At 42.3% G+C, this 26610-nt stretch overlaps 1 protein-coding gene across 2 annotated transcripts in view; it reads left to right on the top strand.

Moving 5' to 3' along the window:
* DNAH6 (dynein axonemal heavy chain 6) overlaps positions 1-26610 on the top strand; it is a 132101-nt gene that overhangs the window by 59560 nt on the left and 45931 nt on the right. For both annotated transcript variants that reach the window (XM_083481342.1, XM_083481343.1), the window contains 15 exons: positions 1474-1620; positions 1719-1792; positions 5365-5519; positions 6853-7084; positions 8952-9104; positions 9427-9567; positions 10278-10520; positions 10923-11090; positions 12022-12257; positions 15507-15768; positions 16981-17104; positions 18202-18398; positions 20792-20995; positions 22175-22300; positions 25647-25811. In XM_083481342.1, the coding sequence (XP_083337468.1) occupies positions 1474-1620; positions 1719-1792; positions 5365-5519; positions 6853-7084; positions 8952-9104; positions 9427-9567; positions 10278-10520; positions 10923-11090; positions 12022-12257; positions 15507-15768; positions 16981-17104; positions 18202-18398; positions 20792-20995; positions 22175-22300; positions 25647-25811 (2627 nt within the window). The remainder of the gene's footprint in view (positions 1-1473; positions 1621-1718; positions 1793-5364; positions 5520-6852; positions 7085-8951; positions 9105-9426; positions 9568-10277; positions 10521-10922; positions 11091-12021; positions 12258-15506; positions 15769-16980; positions 17105-18201; positions 18399-20791; positions 20996-22174; positions 22301-25646; positions 25812-26610) is intronic.

Here is a 26610-nt window from a genome sequence, read left to right as displayed (position 1 = left end):
TGCATAATGTACATCACATACTTTAAAACAAAACAAAATAACTTGTATTACAACAAAGTAAGTGCATAGGGTTGTGCATTATATTGAGCCTTTTACTCCAGTATGTAATAAGTATGTCAATATTGTCACCCCTCTCTAACCCTTGCCGTATTAGTTAGTTTGACCGTGCATACCATTTCCCATAATTTCATAATCTATTATTCATCAGTTGGAGTCCTTATTTTATTTAACTTTGCAAAGATCAACATTCCAGCAGTTAAAAGATGCAGTACAGTTCTGTATCTTCAGATCACACTGAGTACAATCAAAGGGTCTTACAAGAGGTTAAATATAACCTGTTCTAAATTCAATCTCATTTATTCTTTCTACCCAAAAATTCCTTATTCTGAGACAAAACTGGGAAATGTGGACCTTATCTACATTCACTGTCTGTCATCTCCAACATGTATTACAAACATTCCTATAAATATGGTTAAAACTTGTAGGGGCTAAATACTATTGGAGAATTTGCAAAAATTATCTACAAATTTGTGCTGACTTTCTGCTTGGGGATGTTATTCCAAATCCAGTTCTAAACATCTATTGGAATTTGGCAACCCAGCTCTCTCTCCCAGTTATTTTTATAGGTGATCATTGTAATGTCTCTCTATGTAATGATTTTATATATCTTACTCAGCAGACTGAAATCATGCTTTTAAATACGTTAATGTTGCTGCCTTGAAATATCCTTTAATGGATGAGAAGGATAGTCAATTTCTTAATTATTTTTAGCCACAACTCACTCGCCAATAACTCCATGCAAAGTTCATAAGCAGATTTTGCAAATCTTCAAGTATCTTTGCTGATACCCCCCAGTGATATCCCACACAAAACTAAGATTTTAGAGAGTATTACCCTTTTTACATCTTACAGGAGAGGGGACTAATAAGCAAATACAGTCGTACCACGTTTTGAGTCCGCCCCATTTAGGGTCCATTTTGTCTAACGTCCACGGCAAACCCAGAAGTATCGGAACGGGTTACTTCCAGGTTTGCTGCATGCGCAGAAGCACTAAATCGTGCATGCGCAGAGCGGCGCTTTGTCGAGCGTCCCTTTTGTCGAGCGTCCGGGGCTCCGGAACGTATCCTGGATGCCAAAGGAGGTACAACTGTACTGGCAATTTCCACTCCCTTTTCTGTTTTCATCAGAATTCTCCAACATCACTAGACTCCCCCCTGCAACCATATGTTGTTCTGTTGTGGTGATTAATTTAGGGTGACTCAAGGATAAAACCAAGCTACAGTTTGATGCTGCAACCAATAAATGGTGAACACATGTGTGTTAATTGGACATCAAAAGCTGTCACTAACAGTTTTAAAACCCAACAAATCTTCTGCAAGCATGCTTAAGTATTGATTTTAAATTTGCTTTAAAAGGATTTATTCTAGGTTTTTTACATATATTATCGCTTTTTTATGTATTTTCCTATTGCAGGCATGTTGCAATGCAGCCCCATGTCAGTTCGAGACCAGGCACAGATATTCAGGCTGTTCTGTCACGAGTCCCAAAGAGTTTTCCATGACCGTCTCATCTGTAGCGAAGATAAACAATATTTTTATTCCATGTTATCTGACATGGCCAGTAAGGATTCTTACTTTACTAGTATATATTATATTTAATCTGCATACTTCATGCTTGCACAGTTACCATTAACTTAACCCACCTATTTTACATTGTAGGCAAATATTTTGGAGTCTCTATTGATCCAGACTCATTTGTGTCTAAACCCATCTTATTTGGTGACTACATAAAGGTGAGGAATCCGTAGAAAATAGAACTGGATAGAATGATGCCTTTATGATTTCTATAAAATTGGGCTCTTGTTTTTGAGGTACAATGTGACCTGTAAAGTAAAATGAACTCTGCTGTAGAAACACTGTGAATTTAGGTGGTATTTTTACGGTGAGATTTAGTGCAGTTCTTATGCCAGATTGATAAAAGTAAAAAAATTATAGTGCGATATGATAAAAACGGCTAAGAATTAAAACATTCCCCCCCCCCATCCTGGATGCATGTGAAGCATTTCCTCCACTGGCTTGCGGGAAATCTTTGGGAGGAGAAAAGGGTAAGAAGTAAAACCTACACAAATCTGGAGTGGAGTCACTAAGATGGTTGGATGGCGCCTTGTATGTCTCCTTCCAGCAACTCCTGCAGCCAGGCTGGTGCCAGACATATTGCTCTGCTTTCCCTTGGGCTATATCAGCAAAGTCGAGAGGGGGGTCTTGTTGTCATCTGGGCAGCCCAGACCTCTACACATCCTGCCCAGGCTTGCACCCTGGGGAGGTCACTTCAGTGCTGCTAACACAATGGTTTGACTTCGTCCCTGGAGGCGCACTCCATTCTCTCTTGAGACAGATGGATGCCAACAACATCTTTCTTATATTGCTGTTGTTTAGTCGTTTAATCGTGTCCGATTCTTCGTGACCCCATGGACCAGAGCACGCCAGGCACTCCCGTCTTCCACTGCCTCCCGCAGTTTGGTCAGACTCATGTTTGTAGCTTCGAGAACACTGTCCAACCATCTTGTCCTCTGTCGCCCCCTTCTCCTTGTGCCCTCCATCTTTCCCAAAATCAGGGTCTTTTCCAGGGAGTCTTCTCTTCTCATGAGGTGGCCATGGAGTCTCAGAAAAACTAGTATTGTGAGGCCTTGGAAACAGCTTGCAAATAATTCTTGAACGTGAGCAGCACCAAGAAGGTTGCCATCAGTTAACTGAATAGAGTGAAAAAAATAGCCAGCCAGCTTGACATCTGATATTTATTTGAATAGTCCATTTCTTCTGTCAGCTTCTGGAGTGAGTGTGTCTGCTGCTGGCCACAGACAACTCAGCTGGCCTCATTCCTAGACCTCCAGCAGCAGTTTTGGGGCTGAGATATCACTCATAAATAAATAGTGGAGGCTGTTAGGACTGCCCGATAATTTTTCATAAGAAACATTAGTCACTTGAATGTTATCTGTGCTATGGAGATGGAGTTTTCTCAGATGTGAAATGTCCATTAAATTAAAAGGAGCTGTCACATTCAGCAATAGGTTCTGAACCGACTTCAGAGCTGACAGATCAAATCAATGCAGAAAGCAAACAGCTGGTCACCAGATGGCAGTGGCACAGGCATATGGAAGGAACACGTTGGGGGTTTCTTGCTCCTTTGCATTGGAATCTTTCCTAGAGCAATATCTTCAGCCTTAAGAGATAAACCTCAGTACATCTAATTACCAAATATTTACCTACATAAATATGGTTTGTGTTCGTGAAACTGTATTTCATCCAACTGAGGTTTGATGGAAGAAAACTGCTCAGTGGCACGTGATTTCAATCATAAATTGTAGAAAGGATGATAAATAATATGAATGGATAGATAGTGTTGATTTCTTTTATTTTTATTTTTTTAAACAAAGTAATAATAGTAAATAAATTATTATTAAAATGTGCACCCCGCCCCTGAGACCATTCCATTCAGTGGCGTAGCGTGGGTTGTCAGCACCCGGGGCAAGGCAAGTAATTTGCGCCCCCTAACCCGTGGATTTGCGCCCCTAACCCGTGGAGTTGCACCCCCTAACCCTAACTCCCAGATGTTGCGCCCGGTGCGGCCGGCCCCCCCTGCACCCCCCACGCTACGCCACTGATTCCATTCTAACTATCCAACCTTCCAAAATTTCAACACCTCTTGCGATGGTTTGACTCCTTTCCATTTTAACAGTACAAATCCTACAAAGACCTTCCATGTCTCCTCAAAATCATTTCTCCTGCATGTTCCCCATCTTACCTTAATAGCACATGTTAATTTATCATTAATAGCTATATCCCTCACCTCTTTATACTATTCTTCCATTTTATATTCGCCTTGCCCCTTCCACTTCCTAGCTATCGTAATTCATGCAGCTGTCGATCAATTTGCGAGCAAGTCCTTCATAGCCTGTGAACCTTCCACCCTATCGTAAATTGAGAATAATGCTACCTCTGGACTTTCGGTCAGCTTTAACCCAGTGATTTCTGTTATCTCCTTAAACACCTTTGTCAGAAAAATTGTACATATTTACACCCCGTGTCTGTTTCTTTTAGTCATTCAAAGGAGTGGAGATGATCCTCAGTAAACTCTCCAGGAGGATTGCTTAGAAAAGCAGCCATTATACAGATATTCCTCACAAGGAAGACAATACACATTTTCAATTATATTTAACATACACTTAGTATGGTCAGAAAAGGGCAACCTTTCTGGATAGTGCAAGTGCTAGACTCTAGGGATGCTGACTAGAAGGAACATTCCTAACTTTGGGACGTTGTAGATTTGTCCTGGTCTGGTGCATGCAGTGTCTTTTGTTTTGTAGCTGTGTGATTTGTGCTCGTATTGTGATGGTCATTGGCTATAAACAATAGAAGTTACTGACTACAGTAAATGGGTCACAGGTTAGAACTAGAAATATATCTGATAAATTTATATATTGGGGGGGGATTACTAGCATCCGGATGAAAATATTATCTTAGGCTAAATTTAAATAATATGATTGCAGGTAGATGAGGTAATTGAATATCCGGTAGCCTAAAAACCATTGGACATGATCCATTCCCAGGTGGTCACTGCTGCACAGTAAATGAGCCCTCTTTCCTTTCTCATTAGCTGGCTTAATAAGCACTCTATAGCAGTTCAAAAGCACGTCAAAGTGCAGGGAAGGTAAACGGCTTTTCCGTGCGCTGCTCTGGTTCACCAGAAGCGGCTTAGTCACGCTGGCCACATGACCCAGAAGCTGTCTGCGGTCAAACGCCAGCTCCCTCGGCCTATAGAGCGAGATTAGTGCACAACCCCAGAGTCTGCGACTGAACCTAACGGTCAGGGGTACCTTTACCTTTACTAGCTTACTCTTGTGGCTGGAAGGTGAAATACACAAATTATGACTTTCAGTGTGAAGCTCACATGCATCTAGCTTTCACTTTTCTCTTCAGGCCCTGTGTACAAACAACATGTGCCAAGGAGCATAAGTAACTGGCCTAGGAAGGAATGGAATGGTTCAATAAAACAAACAGCTGGTGTGATCTGTTGTTCCCAAGCATGGCTGATTGGGATCTCCTCTCACATGAGCTGATGAACTCACGGATGAAAGGATTGTCTCCCTAATTTGTAATATTCACACATATGCCCAACATGAGAAGTAATGATTTCCCAAGAGTCTGCAAAAATTTCACATAATTAATTGGCTCACATTTCTATTGACTTTGACTCACTCCTGTCACCATTAAGCTATGCTTTTTTGCAGTCAGCATTTGCTGGGGTAGCATTATATTTCCATTCCTTTTGATCGCAATCTTATTTTCTTTTATCTGTTCATTTTAGATTGGAGTCGAGAAAGCTGAACGCATTTATGAAGAGTTAACTGACCTAGAAAAGATTATGGGGGTTCTGCAAGACTATCTGGATGATTATAATATAACCAACGCCAAGGAAACCAAACTGGTATTCTTCCAAGATGCTATAGAGCATGTTTCAAGGTAAATAATTACACTGCCATTAACCAAATATCAATAATATAAATGAGTTAATACTATATTAATAAACTAATGACAGCATGCCTATATAAAGTGGAAAGTACATTTCTGTAAATAAGTTCCTTGTTTTATTTTTAAAAAACAGTTTTTATTGAAGATTTTCTTGGTTTACAAAAGCACGTGCAATGTCTCTTATTTCAAGTTGTAAAGTCTTTTCTACAGATCAGTTACATTTGTTTTGAGACATTAGTGTTGAGTACAGTATAAGGTTGGGGAAGAAGGAGACGAGGAGTGGTGTGCCAAAACATATTCCTTTTTATAGTGTACGTGTGGGGTTTTGTGTCAGCGTCAGCTGAATAGGTTCTGTTTCTATTCGCTTGTTATACTTTCTTGATACTGAGAGGGACTGGGAGGGCCCAGGGTGTGGTTGGCTGTAATGAGGTTTGTGCTTCAGCAGTGGCAAGCCAAGTCAGGGGAAGGATTCAGTGGTACCCTGGACAGCTCCACAAAGGGCTTAGGCTGGGGACTTCATAAGAGCAGACCTCAGGGGTTATTTCAGTGGCAGGTTAAGACTGAGCCTTAAATACAGTGGTACCTCGGGTTAAGTACTTAATTCGTTCCGGAGGTCCATTCTTAACCTGAAACTGTTCTTAACCTGAAGCACCACTTTAGCTAATGGGGCCTCCTGCTGCTACCACGCTGCCGGAGCACGATTTCCGTCCTCATCCTGAAGCAAAGTTCTTAACCCGAGGTACTATTTCTGGGTTAGCAGAGTCTGTAACCTGAAGCATATGTAACCCAAGGTACCACTGTAGTTGCTAACTTTAGCTTCCATGAAAGGAGCCTGTTCATCTGAAAGGGTGCATTCTGCTTTCGGATTCATTGGCTGCAATGCAGCAGGAGAAGATGTGGTCATACAATGACTTCTGTGCTGGAGTTTTCAAGAGAAGGGCATTGCGACCTCCTTGGGCTGGAGAGGTACCTGCACAATGGGCTCCTCCTCAGCAAGGAGTTCTGGTGTAGTGTGTAGATCTGGGAATTGTCCCGGTGGGCATGAAGTATGTATGTCGTTTGGGTCTCTAAAACATGTGACTGAGTATAATGAGCCCATTGCTTAAGTTCAGAATGGCAAAGGGAAGACTCTTTATTGCTGGAGGCCCTCCTTTTCGTAGGCATGAAGGTGGATTTCCAGAATGAAAAGAAACCTTTTGCACTGCTGTGCTGCTTTAGTAAGATGGCAGTAAATGAGGAAGGTAGTGGGAAAAGGCTTCTTGCTTATATCTCTTGCTCAAATGAATGCTAACCATTTCAAATTTATGTTCAATTTCCCCCACAGAATTGCTCGAATGATTCGCCAGGAAAGAGGAAATGCCCTTCTTGTTGGAGTTGGAGGCACGGGCAAGCAGTCTCTCACTAGACTCGCCTCTCACATATGTGGCTACAAATGCTTTCAAATAGAACTAAGCCGTGGTTATAATTACGACACTTTTCACGATGACCTTAGGAAGCTATATAAAATGGCAGGGGTGGAAGACAAAGATATGGTTTTCCTTTTCACAGACACGCAGGTATGAACAGCTGAAATAAAAATCAAATTCACTTTGTGCTTGCTGCTAAAATCTTATCTGGGTAATAAAATTCTACCTGATTTATACGGTGTTGTTTATACAACCAAAATGATTCAGAAAGGGAATAATAAGCTTCATAAAATAACTAAAGGTCAAATAACTCATAGAAACAGGAAACATTTTTAAGGAAGATATCTGAAGCTTTTTATTAAAATGCTTTACAACATTTTTGATTGCTAAAATGTTTGCATGCAATTTTATTATTTTTATTTGTGGTTTTTGCTGGCTCTTATTTCTTTATTCTCTAAGCTGCCTTGTGAGTACTTCACAGCCTTAGATGAGCAGCAGGAGACAGAAAGGAGGTTGGCAGGAGGAACAGCAGGAGCCAGAAATGATCACTTACTGCCACATAGTAATTAAAGGAATTTTCACCCTTAGTACTGTGGGATTAAGGTTCTGTGGGCAGGATTCACCTAACAAGCCCATCAGCAGAAGCCCTTTGTGACAGCTTCCCACCTGTCCCCACCCCCTGCAGCCCCACTAAATTGGGTCGGCAAGTCAGGAGAACCCCCAGAGCAATGTATGTGTGAGGGAAGGGAGGGATCATGCCATTTGGTAAGCTGATATGATTGCTCAGTCAGAACACTAGTAGAAGTGTGATGTTGAATTCCACAATAGGACTTGGTTCTGTGTACATGTGAATAGGATTGCCCTGTTTGACAGCGTAGTAATAAAACCACAGAATGATCATAAAAATGACTTGCTAATCAAGAAAGTTTAAATTCCCGTGTAGGCCTGTTGGCCTCAGAAGCTCTTCATGAAATGCCTGCTAAATCTCTGCTGGTCTAAGAGCATTCCCCATCATGAGACTGGCGACACTAAATTAGTTCAGGTTTCCTTCCTTCAATATTTACAGGTGATAGATATCACAAAGCGGTTGTTAATTAGATATGGCACCTTGAGAGATTGTTCAGGCTCATTGCAGGGACTACCCAGATTTGAGGAACTCTGGGTACCATTTAAGTCAAAAGTTCAGTAGCAGCTCAAATGGAAAACAGGCTTGATTATAGAAAAATCATGGGATATATGGAAACGGGTGTGAAAATCCACAGTGCAGGCCCCAGCTTTGTACAATCATGTGGAAAGCTGGTGGTGGTTCTCCAGCAGGCAGTAACTACTGGGAAAGCCCCAAATAAGGCACAGAGCTACCATCTTTGAATGCACTGTGTACCCAAACAAAGCCTCTCTGATCTGCTTAGAGGCCTTGTCCTTGGAGCGCTCAACTTCACCAGCCTAGAAATAGCATATCACAGTTTTTGAATAACCCCCCTTTCCCCCAACCTGCCCAACTCAGCGTGAGCTAGCAGGCCAGCCTTTGAATGCAGCAGTGAATCTGCCACTGCACTTCAACCCACTGCATTCCAGGCCCAGTTTTGTTAGTCAGGGTCCTGTGCACTCCCACCAGCCAAGTGGAGATGATACCAATTGGAAAAGATGCAGGAAAAAGCCAACCAAAATGATCACTGACCTGGAGCAACTCCCCTATGAGAAAAGATGATAGCATCTGGAGCTTTTTAATTTAGGGAAAGAAAGGCGGGGAGAGTAAGAGGAGGTATATAAAATGAGGTGTAGAAAGTGGACAAAAAAGTATCCTTCGTTGCCTCATAATACTTGAACGTGGGGTCATCCAGTGAAACTGAACATTAAAATATTTGGGACAGACTTTTCTCATATTCTAATTTTAGAGCAAATAAAAGGGTTTTGTTTTTTTAGTGATTTGCTGATACTTTTAATTTCTGATGGCGGACTTGCTGTTTTTAACTCTGCAACACCTTTTCTTCAAAACTGATATTTACAAAATCTGTAGATTGTTGTAGAGGAATTTCTCGAAGATATAAACAACATTTTGAATTCTGGAGAGGTGCCTAATCTGTTTGAAAAAGACGAGCTGGAGTTTGTTATGGCGGCTACCCGACCCAAAGCAAAAGAAGCTGGTATACCAGAGGGCAACAGAGATGAGGTAGGACGCATTATAAATACTACCTTAAATGCATTATATTAACTTTTTTGGAGGGGACAGCGACAGTATTTAAATAACTACATATTCTTACATCTGTAATATTCAGCTACGAAAAGAAGAGGACATTTTCCTGTTGCTGCTGTTCTTATCCTGTATCAGACATTAAACTCATGGGTTTGATATGGAAATAGCCCATAAAGTCACCCAACCTACAGCTTTGTACAGTTTATGAGTGTCCTCAATTTTATTTGTGCTAACAACCTAATTACTGCTGTGCTTTCTTCTTATCCTTGAATTAACATTCATGACTGCCTTTTCTCAGGTATTTCAGTTCTTCATTAATCGAGTTCGCCAGAAGCTACATATTGTTCTGTGCATGAGCCCTGTAGGAGATGCTTTTCGAGCACGCTGTCGAATGTTTCCATCACTTGTGAACTGCTGCACTATTGATTGGTTTGTGCAGGTAACTAATTTCAGTTTTATCGAGAAGTCCAGCTGATGCAGAATTGTTATATTTGATTGAAATGGCTCGTTTCGTTCTATTGAAATGTTTTCCTTCAACAACGACCTCCACAAAATTTCAGTTCCAGTCTAAGTTACAATGCTGAGTCTAAGAGACAGAGCTACAAATCAGGAAACCCCTGGTTTGAACCTCAACTTTCAGTCATAAATTCACTAGTGGGATTTAACCTCAGCCCTCATACCCAATGTGGAAATGATCAGACTGCCTGGCAGACTGACTGACCTACCCATTGAAAGGCTGCAACAAGATAAATGAATGTAGAGGGTTTGAAATGTGATCCGAATTCTAGAATAGAAAAGGTTTTGGTTTAAAAGAGGCATGACAGAAATTAATCCACACACCAAAAAGCATGGAAACAGTAAGTAAGGCGCACACTTTAATTTTCATGTAATGTGAGCAGTAAAAATGTTGTTCTATTGTCTTACATGTTGTGCTAGCTTGCAACTCTGTCTCCTGGCGCCCACACAGTCTTTCAGCCTCAGCTCTGTTCAAAGCTGCTAGAATGTAAAGCACCTCTAATATCGCAGTCATTTTGGGGAGTGGGGCGGGGAGAGAAACACCACCAAAACCCTGATGGAAAATGCCAGAGGCACTGAATGTATAACTGGCGTAAGATTATCTCGGTAATCTTTTTGTCTTTTTTTTCCCAGTGGCCCAGGGAAGCACTTAATTCTGTATCAAGGACTTTTTTCCTGCACATTGACCTTGGAAGTGAACGCATGAAAGAAAAACTTTCCCGAATGTGCGTAGACATTCACATGAGTGTGACAGAGATGGCAGAGCAGTACTATGCTGAGCTCCGACGGCGCTACTACACAACACCCACTTCCTATTTAGAGTTAATCAACCTTTATTTAACCATGCTGGGCGAAAAAAGGAAGCAGCTTGTTTCAGTAGGTTGAATTTTATTAGTGAGAATCTATGCCTTCTTTTCCTTTAATGTCATTTTACTTCTCTCTTGTAAAAATAGCATACATGTTGTTGGATCCTTCTTTCCCTTATAAGAAATGCCTTTAGCATTTGCTTTTTTCACCCCAGGCCTAGATGGTGTATGACTTCATGAGAAATCCAAGGGCTGAGATTTCTTGTTAATTTCCTCTATCATCCACTCGCACTAAAAGGACTTAAAATTATACAGTGCCAGTGATCTTAGTGAAGCTACCCACAAGTGACAAGAGACTACAGTGCAGTCATTTTACATATAGGCATTTGTATCCGGTGACGTCAGCTGAGATAACTAGCCATTAAAAATAATAATATCCTAGCTCTTTATGATCTTCTGAATTATTTCTCAGGCTCGGGATCGTGTGAAGAATGGCTTAACGAAACTATTAGAGACAAACGTACTTGTTGATAAAATGAAATTAGACCTATCAGCTTTGGAGCCAGTCCTCAAGGAGAAATCTGTGGATGTTGAGGCACTGATGGAAAAGTTAGCAGTGGATCAAGAAAATGCTGATCAGGTGCAAAGTACTATCTGTTTATCATATCTTTAGCAGTGGTGTGCCCTTGAAACAGACTAGATTTTTACTGCTCAGTGTTTCCTAGATGTCGCAATTAACTTAAGAATTTAATAGTCCCCCTATAATGAGAAAGGATGAAAGGTGCTGGGGGTGGCACGCAGAGTACTGACTGTTAGACCGTGGGTTGCTAATACAGGTCCCTCTAGGTCAGGCATGGCCAAACTTGGCCGTCCAGCTGTTTTGGGACTACAATTCCCATCATCCCTGACCGCTGGTCCTGTTAGCTAGGGATGATGGGAGCTGTAGTCCCAAAACAGCTGGAGGGCCAAGTTCGGCCCTCCCTGCTCTAGGTGATGCTGGACCCCCAACTACCACCATCTCCGATAACTGGACATGCTAGCTGATGGGAGTTTTAATCCAACAAGATATGGAAGGCACCATGTCTGCTACCTGGTGTTAGATCATTGTTCCATGTGACTTAATGCTGGTCATGGTTCTTTGAACTCTCACTTAACTGAAAAGGCAAGGGATAGTACAACCGTAAGCGTCTGTACTCAGAAGTAAGCTTTGCTGAGTTCAATGTAGCTTTCTCCCCAGTAAGTGAGTTCGGGACTGAAGCCTGGTCTATTGCCTTTTTTGTTCTGATAAAGTACATCTATTCAAACCACTCAGAGCAGTGCTGCTAGGAGTGTTGATTGTTTTAGAACAGGAAGATCTCAAAGGCATTACAATCTCCATTGGTGACTTAAGAAGAAGAAGAAGAAATCACAGAATTGCATTGTATTTCACAATCTTACTGCACATTGCGTTTCTATTTTGCTTCCTTATATTTTGAACAAGGAAAACCAAATATTAAAGTAAGGAAAATGTTAACATTTTTAATAGCTGTTATTCATTTGGTAAAGATGTATTTGGCCATCCCCGTCCCCAGGTTCGGCGTGTCGTTCAAGAAGACGAAGCTGTTGCAAAAGTAAAAGCGGAGGAAACTCAGGCAATAGCTGATGATGCTCAGCGCGATTTGGATGAGGCTCTTCCAGCTCTGGACGCGGCTAACAAAGCTCTTGACTCTTTAGATAAAGCAGATATTTCTGAAATCAGAGTTTTCACTAAGCCGCCTGATCTTGTCATGACAGTAATGGAAGCTATCTGCATTCTTCTAAATGCAAAGTAAGCTAGCGCTTCACCCACATTCTTGATTTTTAGGTTTGATTTCATGTGAAATGATGCTCATTTCCTAGAGCACTTTCCAACAGAGAGTCATGTTCCCCTCCGCAGTGCAGCAAACTTGTGTGGTATCATTATGCTTCAAGGTTTCTTGCCAGTACCTGAGGCAGTGGGGAAACGCAGAGCACAATGGCATCCTGTTAGGGGTATCCATTTTGAATTACAAAATGTTACAGGTGAAGATCAGCAGATTTGAGATTGTTATTTCAGCAGCAGCCACACATTCTCCATTCCTTCTCATTCTGTTCTTGATCTCAGAAATATTGCCAAACATTATGAAGGAGACGTGTGTGTGTCATGATACTAATGATAATGATACTAATTAGCGTTGGGGGGATAAAAATTAAGAACTCAAATTTAATTGGGCATGACAAACTATAATTGTGGTTTTGATGTGTGGGAATAGTCAGAACTCCCTAGTGGTAAAGCACGTCTGTTTAGATGAGCTTGGGCCAAATTCTGACTTTCTCCTCCAAATCAGCTAATTATTAGGGCGTTTGATCATGCTGTTATATGCTTCAGGCAAAGTCAGCCACTGATGAATATCCCAAAGGAATCTAAGGATGCGTTACATCAAGTACATTTATCAGAAAGCAAATGAAAGCCACTGCGAATATTGGTATAATATTTGAAAGAACAAAGAGTCCAGTTTCCAAAGGTCAATTGGTTTACCCTTTTTAAGGTTTTTCCAAAGTGTGACTCTCTTGGATGTTTCAGAATGACTCAAAAAGTGAATGCTAATATCATACCAGCACAGAAGCACGTGTCTTGATCATTGCAACGCCTCCTGTAAGAACCACTTAGTACAGTGGTACCCCGCAAGACGAACGCCTCGGAAGACGAAAAACTCGCTAGACAAAGGAGTTTTTCGTTTTCTTAGCCGCTTTGCAAGACGCATTTCCCTATGGGATTGCTTTGCAAAACAAAGCTTGCCGCGCAAGCTCTGGGGATAGCGGGGATCCCTTTTGATCCCTTTTGAACCAAGGGGCGGCAACGGGGAGAAGCGATTCTCCCCGCTGCCCCTTCCCTTGCTTTAAAACAGGTCCGGGGACAGAGGGGAAGGCGCGCGCGCCTTCCCCTCTGTCCCCGGAGATTGCGGGGCAGGCAACGGGGAGAAGAAATCTTCTCCCCGCCGCCCCTTGCTTTAAACAGGTCCAGGGACAGAGGGGAAGGCGCGCTGCGCTTCCCCTCTGTCCCCGGACGGTCTCCATAGGAACGCATTGATTGATTTTCAATGCATTCCTATGGGAAACTGTGCTTCGCAAGACGAAAAACTCGCAAGAAGAAAAAACTTGTGGAACGAATTAATTTCGTCTTGCAAGGCACCACTGTACTTGACAGTGTGCAGAACTGTTGTATGGTGTAGAATTGGGTAGAAAAGTGCATGATGGACACTGGGTGAAGGGTACTTTATGTTGGCTTATCATCATGGAATCCTGTGGGCATCTCAGCCACCATGAAGTTATCTAGGTTTTCACAATTCTACATGCCTTTTATTTTGGGGGAAATTGTTTCCAATGGACTCCACAGTTGGCTCTGCTTTACTCACTAAGCATATCCCAGTAGGATGGCCCAACAATGGGCAACACTGCCATCTAGTATCCAAAGGTAGCAAAATTGACTTGTGGAAGTATCTGGTGTCCTGAGATGTCCAAAGTTCATTTGCCTTTCCTTCTGGAAGTGAGAGCTGGACCATAAAAAAGGCTGATCACCGAAGAATTGATGCTTTTGAATTATGGTGCTGGAGGAGACTCTTGAGAGTCCCATGGACTGCAAGAAGATCAAACCTATCCATTCTGAAGGAAATCAGCCCTGAGTGCTCACTGGAAGGACAGATCATGAGGCTGAGGCTCCAATACTTTGGCCACCTCATGAGAAGAGAAGACTCCCTGGAAAAGACCCTGATGTTGGGAAAGATGGAGGGCACAAGGAGAAGGGGACAACAGAGGATGAGATGGTTGGACAGTGTTCTCGATGCTACCAACATGAGTTTGAGCAAACTGCGGGAGGCAGTGGAAGACAGAAGTGCCTGGCGTGCTCTGATCCATGGGGTCATGAAGAGTCGGACACAACTAAACAGCAGCAACAACAAAATGTCTCCTCATTCACTGCTTTCCTTCTCCTTAGCCACTTCCTTCCCACTCTTTCCCTATACTTATCTGTTGATTATGGATAATAGTATGATAAGGCTTGTAAAATAGCCACAAGGACAACGTGGCTTATTCCTGAGTGCATAGGACTGTCCTGCATATTTTATATATGTATCGTGCATAAATAGCCGGTGGTTCATATCTTAGATACCACCTTTTCTTAGATACCATGCAATGGGATCAGTTTGCGCTGTATTCTTCCTTTAACTACAATGATAATTGAAGTGCAGCAAACTTTTTTAATAGTGGCCCCCACCCTTTGGAAATTTCTGCCTACAGAAGATCAATTCAATTCTCTAGACAGTTTTTGCCACCAGCTGGAATCATTTATCTCCCCATGGAAGCTTCCAAGTCTTTGTTGATTGCTGATAACTTTTATTAGATTTGTGCTCCTTGTGGGTTTATTAGTTATTGGGATGGATCCAGTATATTTTGCTGGAAACCGCCCAGCCAGATGGGCGTTGTATAAATAACATTGTTGTTGCTGTTGTTGTTAATAGCACAATCCTATGCATGTATACTCCAAATTAAGTCTCACTAAATTCAGTTCCATCTCCAGTGTACATATGATTGAATCTTAAGTTTGTTGAACTTGGTTCCCATACCTAAGATCATGACATTATATAATTTAACAGTTTTGACAATAGCAACCTAGAAGGCACGTTCCTGTAGAGAACCAGCAACTTTGGCTGCCAGTTCAGCAAGTGTCTCTCTCGATTAGATGAAATCCGTAGATGTGCCACTTGACTTTGAATTCATATTATCACAAAATTTTAGCGGCAGCACGAAGCATCAAAGCTGTTTCCTTTGTTCATATCTATTTCCCAAGGCCTGTCTCAGTGCTTTTAAGTTTCTTCTCTTCTTCAAGTTAATGAAATGTGCTTTGGAAATGTAACTGCCAGTTAGTTTTTTATCAAGTATAAATTTCATCCTAGCATTGGTAATAAAGCATGGAAATTTCAAAAATACATGAAACTGCATTGGTTAATATATTCTCTGGGGCATATATTTCTAAATTCCACCACTTCTTTTAATCTTTCAGGCCTGACTGGGCAACAGCAAAACAGCTTCTTGGAGACTCCACTTTCTTGAGAAGGCTTTTAGAATATGATAAAGAAAATATAGGCCGTCAAGTATTGCTTAAGCTTCAGAAATATATCAACAACCCCGATTTTGTACCGGAAAAAGTAGAGAAAGTGTCAAAGGCATGCAAGTCTATGTGTATGTGGGTGAGAGCTATGGATTTATACTCTCGAATTGTCAAGGTTGTGGAGCCAAAAAGACAGAAGTTAAATGCTGCACAGGTGCTTGTTTTTTCAATGTTATTTTGTATGTTTTATTTAATACTGACTGGAAAAAAGAAAATCCCATTCATCTGTGACACTTCTTGGTCTTTTCTGGGGCTAGCTATTTTGCTAAAGAGAAGAGATTTCTCTTGCTAGAGGCAATGGCATATACGGTAATTTAGGAGTATCCCTTCCGCCCAGCAGAAGCCACAGCCAGCCTGCTGATTGACTCCTCCTTGGGGATTCGATACTCCCTGCCTCCAAACCAGCCCTGCCTTGGGTTATGAAAGCCATTTTTTCCTCACTAGGCTCATGTTTGCAGTGCATTTTTTATATATTTTCTCTCATTTCCCCCTCTTCCCTCGTCACCCTACGCATCCTGGCCAAGAGGACAAGGGTGTTCATGGGTGGAAAAGATGGTTAAAAACCACTTTCTTCCTCAGGCCACAACCAACAACTCCAGACCCTGCCAGATGTTATTGCCTGGATCCAGCTGACAAGGTTGGGCTCAAGTCTGTGCGCCCTTGTGTGAGCTGCAACTGTTGAGTAGACTTAACAGATGATCCAATGTGCACTCTCATTTTTCCCCTGGTGTGCTTTTTCTCCTGACCAGCAGGGCTGGATCTATAGGCTGCTGTTTTGGCGCAAGACTTTGCTGCTGCACCCAAGATTGAGGGGGCCCGGTGCATGTTGTGATATTATACATGTCACACATGTCACACGCCGGTGACGTCATGTGCCCAGCATGTTTTGCACACGGGTGATATCACATGGGTGGCATCTAATCGTCAGGAGGAGACCAAGCGCTGAGCCCAGCACAGCACAGCTTCAATGGCTGTCGGCTCCTCTTCTCTCACGTTCAGGAGGAGCTTGCTTTACATCCGGCCTTTTCCGCCCCCTCAATATTGAGGGGGTCAGCCCCCCTGCCAACAGATATTGAGGGGGCCAAAGACACCTCAACTCTATAGAGTTGGCACTCCTGGTGCTGCCTTGGTCAATACTGCCCAATGTCCAATGGTAAAAGAGTTGGATGTGGAAATCTGAGGCCTATGTTCAAAGTCCAGTTCAGTCCTAGAAAGTGTTGCATGATCCCAAGGAAGTCGCTATCAGTCTATAGTATGAAGAGCATCAGGCATTTTCCTTAACAGAACTGTTGTGCAAGTGAACAAAACACATTGTGCAAAGCATTTGGCACAGCAGTAATAAGCATCCATTTTTAATACCGATTAGGCAGAACTTGATGCGACTTTGGCTACCCTTCGTGATAAACAAAAAAAACTGAGGCAAGTGGAAGAACAAATTCAGGAATTGCAAGACCAATATGAAAGAAGTTTGGAAGAAAAAGAGGGTCTTGGTAAGTGGCTGTTTTAAAGACTATGAACATAACGTTACAGTAATGCTTCAGATATATTTTTTCACTGTGTGGGGCTAACTAAATCTAAAAACTCTCATTGAGTCTACAGTACTAATCCAAGATGCTGAATGATATCTTGGAGCCGTACACAGAGCCTAGTAATAGGTTGGAGATAAAAAGATACAAAAAATAATACAAAGAGCTAAAATTTTGCTTATGCTTTACAGCATAATCCTAATCATGTCTACCCAGACATGATTGAATTCACTAAGAATTCACTATTGAATTCACTAAGTCTTACTCCCAGATGTGGGGGGTTCAGATTGCAGCCTTAGTTGTCAGGAATGCCTCCTGGTGTTTCAGCAATTAGACATCCAGAAGACTCTCTGATCTACAAACATGTTAAGAATGTAAGCTTGTTTGTACATCTAAAATTTCTCACATGCACGAAGTTTGTCATTCTCTTTATCCAACATACAAATCCATTTATCAGGCAACATATATATATGTGTGTGTGTGTGTGTGTGTTTATTTCAAATATTTACACAAAACCTGACAATGGCAAACTATTCATACACCAGAAGGCGGTTCATGCTATGTAACAATCTAACACATACGTAGGAATTACATAAAATCTGAGGAGTTGTTGTCCAAGCAAATCTTTCCTTAGAGAATCATTTTCAGAACATCTCTGGGAAGTGAAACTTCCAAGGAAACACTAGAGAACAGAAGGAACTCTAAATGAATTTGTGGGAGAATGTGCCAGTGATGGGGGCATCTGATGAAATGATTTTTACTTCTAGCCTTTATATCTCTGGAGTCCTGTACAGGTTTTTGAGGAGGCTCAGACTTGAGCAACGCATTTTAGTTTGCATATGTAGAAACCTACCCAAGGATAGAGTGTTTGAAAGGAATTAGGCTAGGAGCTGTCAACAAAGAACAAAGGATTCGCTTCCCATATTCTGATTTTCTGTGACATTTCTAACGCTGGACATGTAATGCTTTATTATGTAAAGAGGTCCAAAGAATGTCTTTAAAAAACAAAAACCTTACTACTGTTTTAAAATAAACAGTCTAGTAATTTTCACTCTATTTAGCAAGGACCATGGCACTGACTCAAGCTCGCCTCAATCGAGCTGGAAAACTTACAGCTGCATTAGGAGATGAACAGGTCCGGTGGGAAGAGAGTATTTTGAATTTTGAGGCGGAGATTTCAAACATCACTGGAAATGTGTTCATAGCTGCAGCTTGTGTAGCCTACTATGGAGCCTTTACAGCACATTATAGGCAACTGGTGAGTTAAAACAACACTTCTTTCTCTGTACCATGATTTCTGTGGATATGCCTGTGGGCTTTTTTCATTGTAAAAATTGTGTACTTTATAGAAACGCTTGTCCGTTTCATAACAAAACAGAACCCTCCAAATAAATGTAAATCAGTATAGCCACATTGGAAGAACTGCAACAACCCTGTGCAATAGGCCCTTTGCTTCAGCCGAAGAGTGAATTACCCTTTTCTTCACTGCAAATGGTTGAGCTTTGCTTAGTGAACCGGTTATCTAATGAGGGGATAGATGTAAAAACCGTGGTCCAGACCGGAGGAAACGTACTGTTACATGCCACACCAAACTCCAGGGGTTCCAAACACTCATCTGAGGCTCAGTTCCCTTGGAGTGAAGGTCGGCAGAGACTGTGGTGTCTATAGAATAGATGTTTTTATTAACACACATATCCACTTTTTTTAGTTTTGGGCAAAAATCGCAAATAAATTGGACATTTTTGAGCTATTTCTAAGGCAAAAACCACACTGTCAACATTGGCTGTCATATGTCTGGGTTTTCCCTGACATTTTGCTGTTTTCCACCTATATAGTGGTACCTCGGGTTAAGTACTTAATTCGTTCCGGAGGTCCATATTTAACCTGAAACTGTTCTTAACCTGAAGCACCACTTTAGCTAATGGGGCCTCTTGCTGCTGCCGCGCCGCTGGAGCACAATTTCTGTTCTCATCCTGAAGCAAAGTTCTTAACCTGAAGCACTATTTCTGGGTTAGCAGAGTCTGTAACCTGAAGCGTATTAACCCGAGGTACAACTGTACACTGCTTGCGGCTGCAGTATTCCGGATATGTCTGGGAAATTCCAGACGTATGGCAACCGTAATGGAGGGGAATCACAACATTAGCCTGCCCACAGATCTTGCTTCCCATTAGGTTTTCAGGAGAGCCCAAAGGTCCAGCACAGAGCAAACACAAGCTGCTTTCAGCTCACTCTCACACAACTCTGGCTGTTGTTCTCCTACATAGCAGCTAGGTAAGGCGGGTGGAGGAAAGGCCTACCTGTTTGTTCTATGGCATAGGGCAACTTCTTTGGATATACTAAAGCAGGGTACTTAGCTAACCCAGCCAAAGCCATTTCCTTGGCAAAGGATCTGGTCTGGCAAGGCTTCCTCTTGTGCATTCTACCCTCATAGATACAGGATCCCACCGTTGTTTTTCCTTGGGGTTCTTTTGGGTTTTCCCATAGACTACAGAAAGTTCAACTTGTTTAAGAACAGCAAAGTATTGATGCCCTTAGTGCTAGTCTTCCATACTTTTAAAAGGGGATGGTTTTAATACAAGCAGTGACTTAGCAGGCAAATGAACCTCTCACAGCTCAGCATAAGTTCAGTGTAATCTTTGTGGCAGGTGCTATTTCATCACCTCAGGTTAATAGAGCTTTTAATTAACACTGAAACACTTTCCCAGCTATAATCTTTTTAAATGTTAAAGTATTAGCAAAATATGACAAGGTGTTATTAACGCTATAATGCTAATTTTAAAAATGATGCAAGGCATTTTTAATAAGTTTTAATATCATGTTTCCACTCTAGCAATTAGTTGTTTCTTTGTTTTGTTTTGTTTTGTTTTTTAAAAAAACCCTAGCAGCATTGCCTTAAATCACCTTGCTAAAGTGTCAATAATCAGAAAAGTTGGTTGTTTTTGTTTTTAAAAAAGTTATAGTGTAATAACACATAGCACTCTTAAGGTATTCACTTCAGGATCATATCACTCTACCCTGTATAGGTGGGGGCTGGACCAGTCAGAGTCCAAAAGGTTATAGGGCTGCTTAGTGAAGGCAGTGGAGGGCGGTATCCACTTGGTAGCAATGCTGACGTTAACAAGGAGGAGGGGGCTGGTTTATCTGGTTGGTTTGCCTCCCTTACCTCTCATGGTAGAGGCTACAATCCGTGCTGTCATGCCATGAAAATTGTTTCATTTTCATTTCATTTTTAAAATGGAACCCCCCCCCCAAAAAAGTGGAAAGATTTTCTTAATTTTTTTCCTGATTCAGCCCTCCTCACATCTTCTCACGCTTGTATCAGTAGTACTTTTGAAATTAGTTGGTATTATAATTCCAGTGGTACTTCGTTTTCAGCTACTATAGCCAGATATCAGGAGATGAGTTGAGTCAGCCTATTTGTTTCATTGCTTCCCACCATCAAGACGCCGCTCCTCCTGACCATAGCCCTGTGTTACTAACATCCTTGTATAACATACTAGTTGCACTGGGAGCTGGTAAGGTTTCACAATCTCATTATGGATCCTTACCATTACTGATTCTTGTAGTAGCCCAGTCGTGAACTGATCGACTTAACCTTTCCTGTATGCTATAACAAAAGTAACCTTCCTTGTTTCTTTCCTTCATCTCAGTTAATAGATCGCTGGATCAAACAATGTCAGGAACTAGATATTCCTATTAGTCCTGATTTCAGTCTCATAAATATTTTGGGAGATCCTTATGAAATTCGACAATGGAACACTGATGGATTGCCACGGGACTATGTTTCCACTGAGAATGGCATTCTCGTTACACGGGGGCGACGCTGGCCACTCATGATTGACCCCCAAGATCAAGTAAGTACTCACTTTAGAAATGCTATGTTTTGTTTCAATCAGATATCCACAACAGCCATATTCTGTATTATTGGATAATGATATTTTTTGGGAAATGCTAAAGATCACAATTACATTATCCTCTCCAGCCTGTTATTTCTTCAAAGGAGCCTTCCCATGCCTGCTGCATTATTTCCCTTTCCAGTGCCATTTCCCCTCCTAGAGGAGGATATTGTTGTAGTAGTGATAGAGTAAATTGGGGTTGGATGCAGAAACGAATCCAGGGATCTGCTCACAGCATGCTGTATCTAACTTGATTCTGCTTGCAAGAACTCAGGATGGTTGAGTATTAGTATTACCGTATTTTTTGCTCTATAGGACACACCGGACCATAGGAGGGTGAGAACAGGAAAAAATAATTTCTCCCCCTCTCTGCTCAGCGCCCCTTCAGCGAAGCAGCAGGAAAAACGGAGCCCCTTCCATTTTTCCTCCCGCTTCGCTGAAGGGGTGCTGCGCAGAGAGGGAAAGCTGTGCAGCGCCTCTCCAGCAAAGCGAAGCCTGGAGAGCAAGAGGGATCAGTGTACACCAACCCCTCTCGCTCTCCAGGCGGCTATCCGCAAGCCTTCGGAGTGCAGTGGGAACTCCTGCTGCGCTCCAAAGGCTTGCGGATAGCTGCCTGAAGCCCCCGGAGCGCAGCGGGAGTTCCCTGCGCTCCGGGGGTTTCAGGCGGCTTCAGCCAAAGCAACGTGAAGCCTCCGGAGCACGGGGGGAGCTCTCCCTCTGCACTTTGGAGGCTTCGCATTGCTATCACTGAAGCCAAGGAGCCTGCATTCGCTCCATAGGACGCACACACATTTCCCCTTCATTTTTGGAGGGGAAAAAGTGCATCCTATAGAGCGAAAAATACGGTACATTAATCACCTTATACAGAGTCATCTCAAGGCAACGTACAATTTAAAAAAAGGGAAAGCCAGTTAAGAGCACAAAAACCCATCCTATTTTAAATTATCACTCCAGCTCTAATTGTCATACCAAAAAGAGGACAATTTTTGGTCTTCTGGTTCTACTCCACCCCAAGAAGGATGGGAAGAATTAGACAGAGCTGTGAAATTTGCATTGTCCATTAAAGGGTTGATTATTGGGGGACAACATCTTAATTCCTTATTTACCATCATAATGATAATATCTTTTAATACACAGGCAAACCGCTGGATAAGAAATAAAGAAGCAAATGATGGCTTAAAGATAATTAAGCTTACTGACGCTGGTTTCCTGCGTACCCTGGAGAATGCTATTCGTCTAGGGTCACCTGTTCTTCTAGAAGAGGTTTGGATCTTTTTGCATTAAGCTAGAACAATCTTTCATTTCTTGTTCTTTTGTTTATAACTGTTAAACATGATCCACTGGCTCTGACCAGGTACATCCTTGTCGAATTCTACAAGAACCGTATTTTTTGCCCCATAGGACTCACCGCCCCATAGGACGCACCTAGATTTTTTGGGGGGGAAATAAAGAAAAAAAATTTATTTTCCCCCCAGGCGCGGGGCTGGCACGGGGGAAGCCCGAGCTTCCCCCAACCCCAGCCCCCAGAACAGGCTGCTGCCTGCAAGCCTTGCGAGCCCGGCGGGACCTTCCGCCGGGCGCGCGAGGCTTGCGGACACCTGCGCGAAGCACGGGGCGTCCTCCGGAGGGCGCCCCGTGCTTCGGGCTGCAGGCCGCCGCCCGCAAGTCTTGCGCGCCTGGGGGAACTCCTGCCGGGCGCGCAAGGCTTGCGGATAGCTTCCTGAAGCCTGGAGAGCAAGAGGGGTGGGTGCGCACCGACGCCTCTTGCTCTTCAGGCTTCAGCGAAAGCCTGCATTCGCCCCATAGGACGCACACACATTTCGCCTTCATTTTTGGAGGGGGAAAAGTGCGTCCTATAGGGCGAAAAATACGGTAGTACATACAGTGTACCAAGTATTCTGTCATTTGGAGGATAGTTGCAAAAATTCTGAAATTGGGAATACTTTTCTAGCTTTGCCTGAACAAAGGAAGGAGAAAAAGAGAGACTATCACCCAAGAAGGTAGTTTCTTGGTACATTCTTTCTACAGAGGAAGAAGTGGATTTAAAGAGGCAGTCACGAAGGATAGGAAATGAGAGGTTTATACATTGTATGAATCTTTCTCAAATCAAAAACAAAGGAGAGAGTTAAAACCAGGATGTCTCAGTCTTCATGCGGTTATTATATCATGAAAAACTATTGTATCATGCAAAACTCGCTGTGACCTTGACCTACAGAAAATTTGTCATGCTTACGTCCTGTTGAAATCAATAGGATAATTTGATTGTGACTAACATGATCTGTAGTGGAGTCAGTATTGTTTAGACAATAAATCCATTTATCCATGTACCTTCAGTTGTGGTTATGATTGTTGTGTATTTTTCTAATAAGCAGGTGTGGTTTAGGAAAGCTAGGATGTTTCTCTGTTCATGACTTTGAGAGAAACTAATTTTATTTCTTTCTTATATTTATATTCTGCTTCATCAGCCCAAACTCATGAAGTGGTTTTACAAAATGCAATGTTTAAAGAACAACTGTAATGTGAAACATATATTGCCATCCATGCAGGGAAGTAATAGTATAGCTAGCTGTCTGAGAAGGATTTCTTGTTTGCCATTGCAAATACTTCCTTTAACAACGAGTTCTCTTTGCATTGATTTATTTCATTAGCTGTCGCAAAATGCAAGGCTTAATTGTCAGAAAACTGAAATTAATGGTAACTTAAGCAGAAATAACTAGAGCGATTTTCCACAGTTATTGTCTTCTCCTGCCGTCCGTGATGATTGGTTACCACTTTTTATGATGCTCCATTTTAGACTTTTTATTTTGTGTTATGTATTATGTACTTTACCGTCACCTTTCACTGCGTAGTTGCTTAATAAATCTGAAAATGTACAGGCAAAATGTTCTGGTGTGGATTCTGAGTCCTGTTTAACCTCCAAGCTGAGAACATTCAGTGGCTTTATTGTCCAGTCAGTTGTTGACGTAATAATAATACATAGCACTTATAAATAATTTATTGACTTTTCAGAGCACTTCATTTAGATCATTTTAGCAAACCTCTACAGCAGCTTAGGTGTGGGGGAGAAATTCAATTTTGCTTGCATTATATTGAGAAACGGCCTCACCATACACGCTTCTTAAATCAATACGTGAACCAAACCCATAATTATCCATGGAAATTTGCACTTTTCCAAATTTTGTAGCGAAGGCCTCCCGCCCAACAATATATAGAAAGATGCCTTGTGTCGAGGCCAAATGCGTGCAAAATCTTTATTAGTCAAGACAGCATACAAAAATGTGTGTTCAGGAGAAATTTGTACTAAAGCATCATATTTTCATGAGGAAAATATCAAGCTTCTGTTTAGATATGGGAGACCTGCATTTAAGATGGGGGAAAAATGTGAAACTGAAATTGACAAATTTGTCCATCCTCTCAACAGCTGTATATGGTAGGCAGGATACTTATCCGCACATTGCAGAAGAGTGTTAGCCTGAGATGGTGGCTTCCTGAAGGCCACATAGGCAGCTTGTAACTGAAGTATGATGTGAGATGGGTGCTTTCCAAGTATCTCATTTAATGCTCTTTGTCACTGCAACCACTGCATGGCAGAGATAGTTTACATATATTCTGGAGGCCATTTTTACTACCGAGTTATTGTCAGGGAGCAGATGGGCTGCAACCAGGAACCTTCTGGTGTGCGTACAACTGCCCAGTGTAACGAGCCACCTCGTCTCTGGCTCTTGGCTTGGTCCCTTGGCTCTGATTCTCTGGCATAATTCCCAGCAAACCTCTGACAGCTGCCTGCCCTGACAGATATTAAGTAGTGCTGACATATCAATTGCATTCCCTCCCACCCATGGTTTGCTAAAGAAGCAATTCTAAGTGGCCAAAGCCAGGTGTTGCTAATAGCAGGATTTGTGCCATCGTTAGCTTTGCTCACTTGTTAAATTCTGAAGACTTACAGGGCTGGATCCAGCAGTGCCTTCCCTATGGGAGGTGTCTTCCCTTCATAGAGCTGCTTTCACAACTTGTGCTAGTTTGTGGGTAGAAAAGTGTTATTTCACTTACACAGACGTGAAAAGGGCTGATACTTATGGTTCTGTACAAATGCTAGCACAAGTATTGAGGGAACAAGAAGCTACCTTGCATCCCAAACGCCTTGCATCCCAAACGCCTTGCAAGTCAAATGCTTTGGCTCCCAAACACCGCAAACCTGGAAGTGAGCATTCCGGTTTGCGAACCTTCTTTGGAACCCGAACGTCTGACGCGACTTACGCAGCTTTTGATTGGCTGCAGGAGCTTCCTGCAGCCAATCCGAAGCCGTGCTTTGGTTTCTGAACGTTTTGGAAGTCGAACGGACTTCCGGAATGAATTCTGTTTGACTTCTGAGGTACCACTGTATTTTCTGTCCGCTCACGCTGCTTCAGATCTAACCCATAAGCTAATTTGTACCAAAAAACTAAAGATCCGTATCAAATGATATTCAACGGGGGGGGGGGGGAGTAAAGAACCACAAGAAAATAAGACTCCTGTTACACAGAAGCATAAGTGTGTGCTTTAACTCTGAAATGTTTTCGCTAAGCATAATGCATAAAAAGAAACTCATCTCTTTCCCTCGTTTTAATAGCTTAGAGAGACACTTGACCCTGCTCTGGAACCAATTCTTTTGAAGCAGACTTTCGTTGCTGGCGGAAGACTTCTCATTCGCCTCGGAGATTCCGATATAGATTATGACAAAAACTTCAGGTTCTACATGACAACAAAAATGCCAAATCCACACTACTTGCCTGAGGTATAAAAGTAGTTAGACAAGTCATAGCTAAGAGGGGTTTGGTTTTTTTAAGAAAAAGAAAGATATATTACTTTTCATCTTTGCAAAATTATATTAGGTAGTACTCGTGTATTTTCTCTGCATTTTTTAAGCACCACTTTTTCCTTGTTTGATGGGAAATTTCTATATTGTTGAAATATATCGCCCTTCTTCAAATGGTCCCCCACATGCCAGTCTAATCATATGGGGGGTGCTCTTTGTGGCCCCCTCTTGCATCACCATTGCTTACCTGCCCTTCACATATAGTTAGATAAAGGTAAAGGGACCCCTGACCATTAGGTCCAGTCGTGACCGACTCTGGGGTTGCGGCGCTCATCTCGCTTTATTGGCTGAGGGAGCCGGTGTACAATTTCCGGGTCATGTGGCCAGCATGACTAAGCCACTTCTGGCGAGCCAGAGCAGTGCACTGAAACACCGTTTACCTTCCCGCTAGAGCAGTACCTATTTATCTACTTGCACTTTGACGTGCTTTCGAACTGCTAGGTTGGCAAGAGCAGGGACCGAGCAACGGGAGCTCACCCCGTTTAACCCACAGTGCCACCCGCGTCCCATACATATAGTTACACTACAATAAAGTAACTGTATGTTACAAGTGACATGGTGGGAATAGTGAAAACGGCACTTCATGTTTTCCTCATCCTCTACGATTTATAGCAATGCCTACCTGTGTCGTGACATCATCATGTACATTTCCATAGGAGCCAACTCCTAGGGGCTGAGGTCCCTTCAGCCCCCCACACAATAAGATATTTGAGGGGGC

Source organism: Podarcis liolepis (genome assembly GCF_965112155.1).
Source record: "Podarcis liolepis genome assembly, chromosome: 17".
NCBI lineage: Eukaryota > Metazoa > Chordata > Lepidosauria > Squamata > Lacertidae > Podarcis > Podarcis liolepis.
This window is presented reverse-complemented; position numbering and strand designations above follow the sequence as displayed.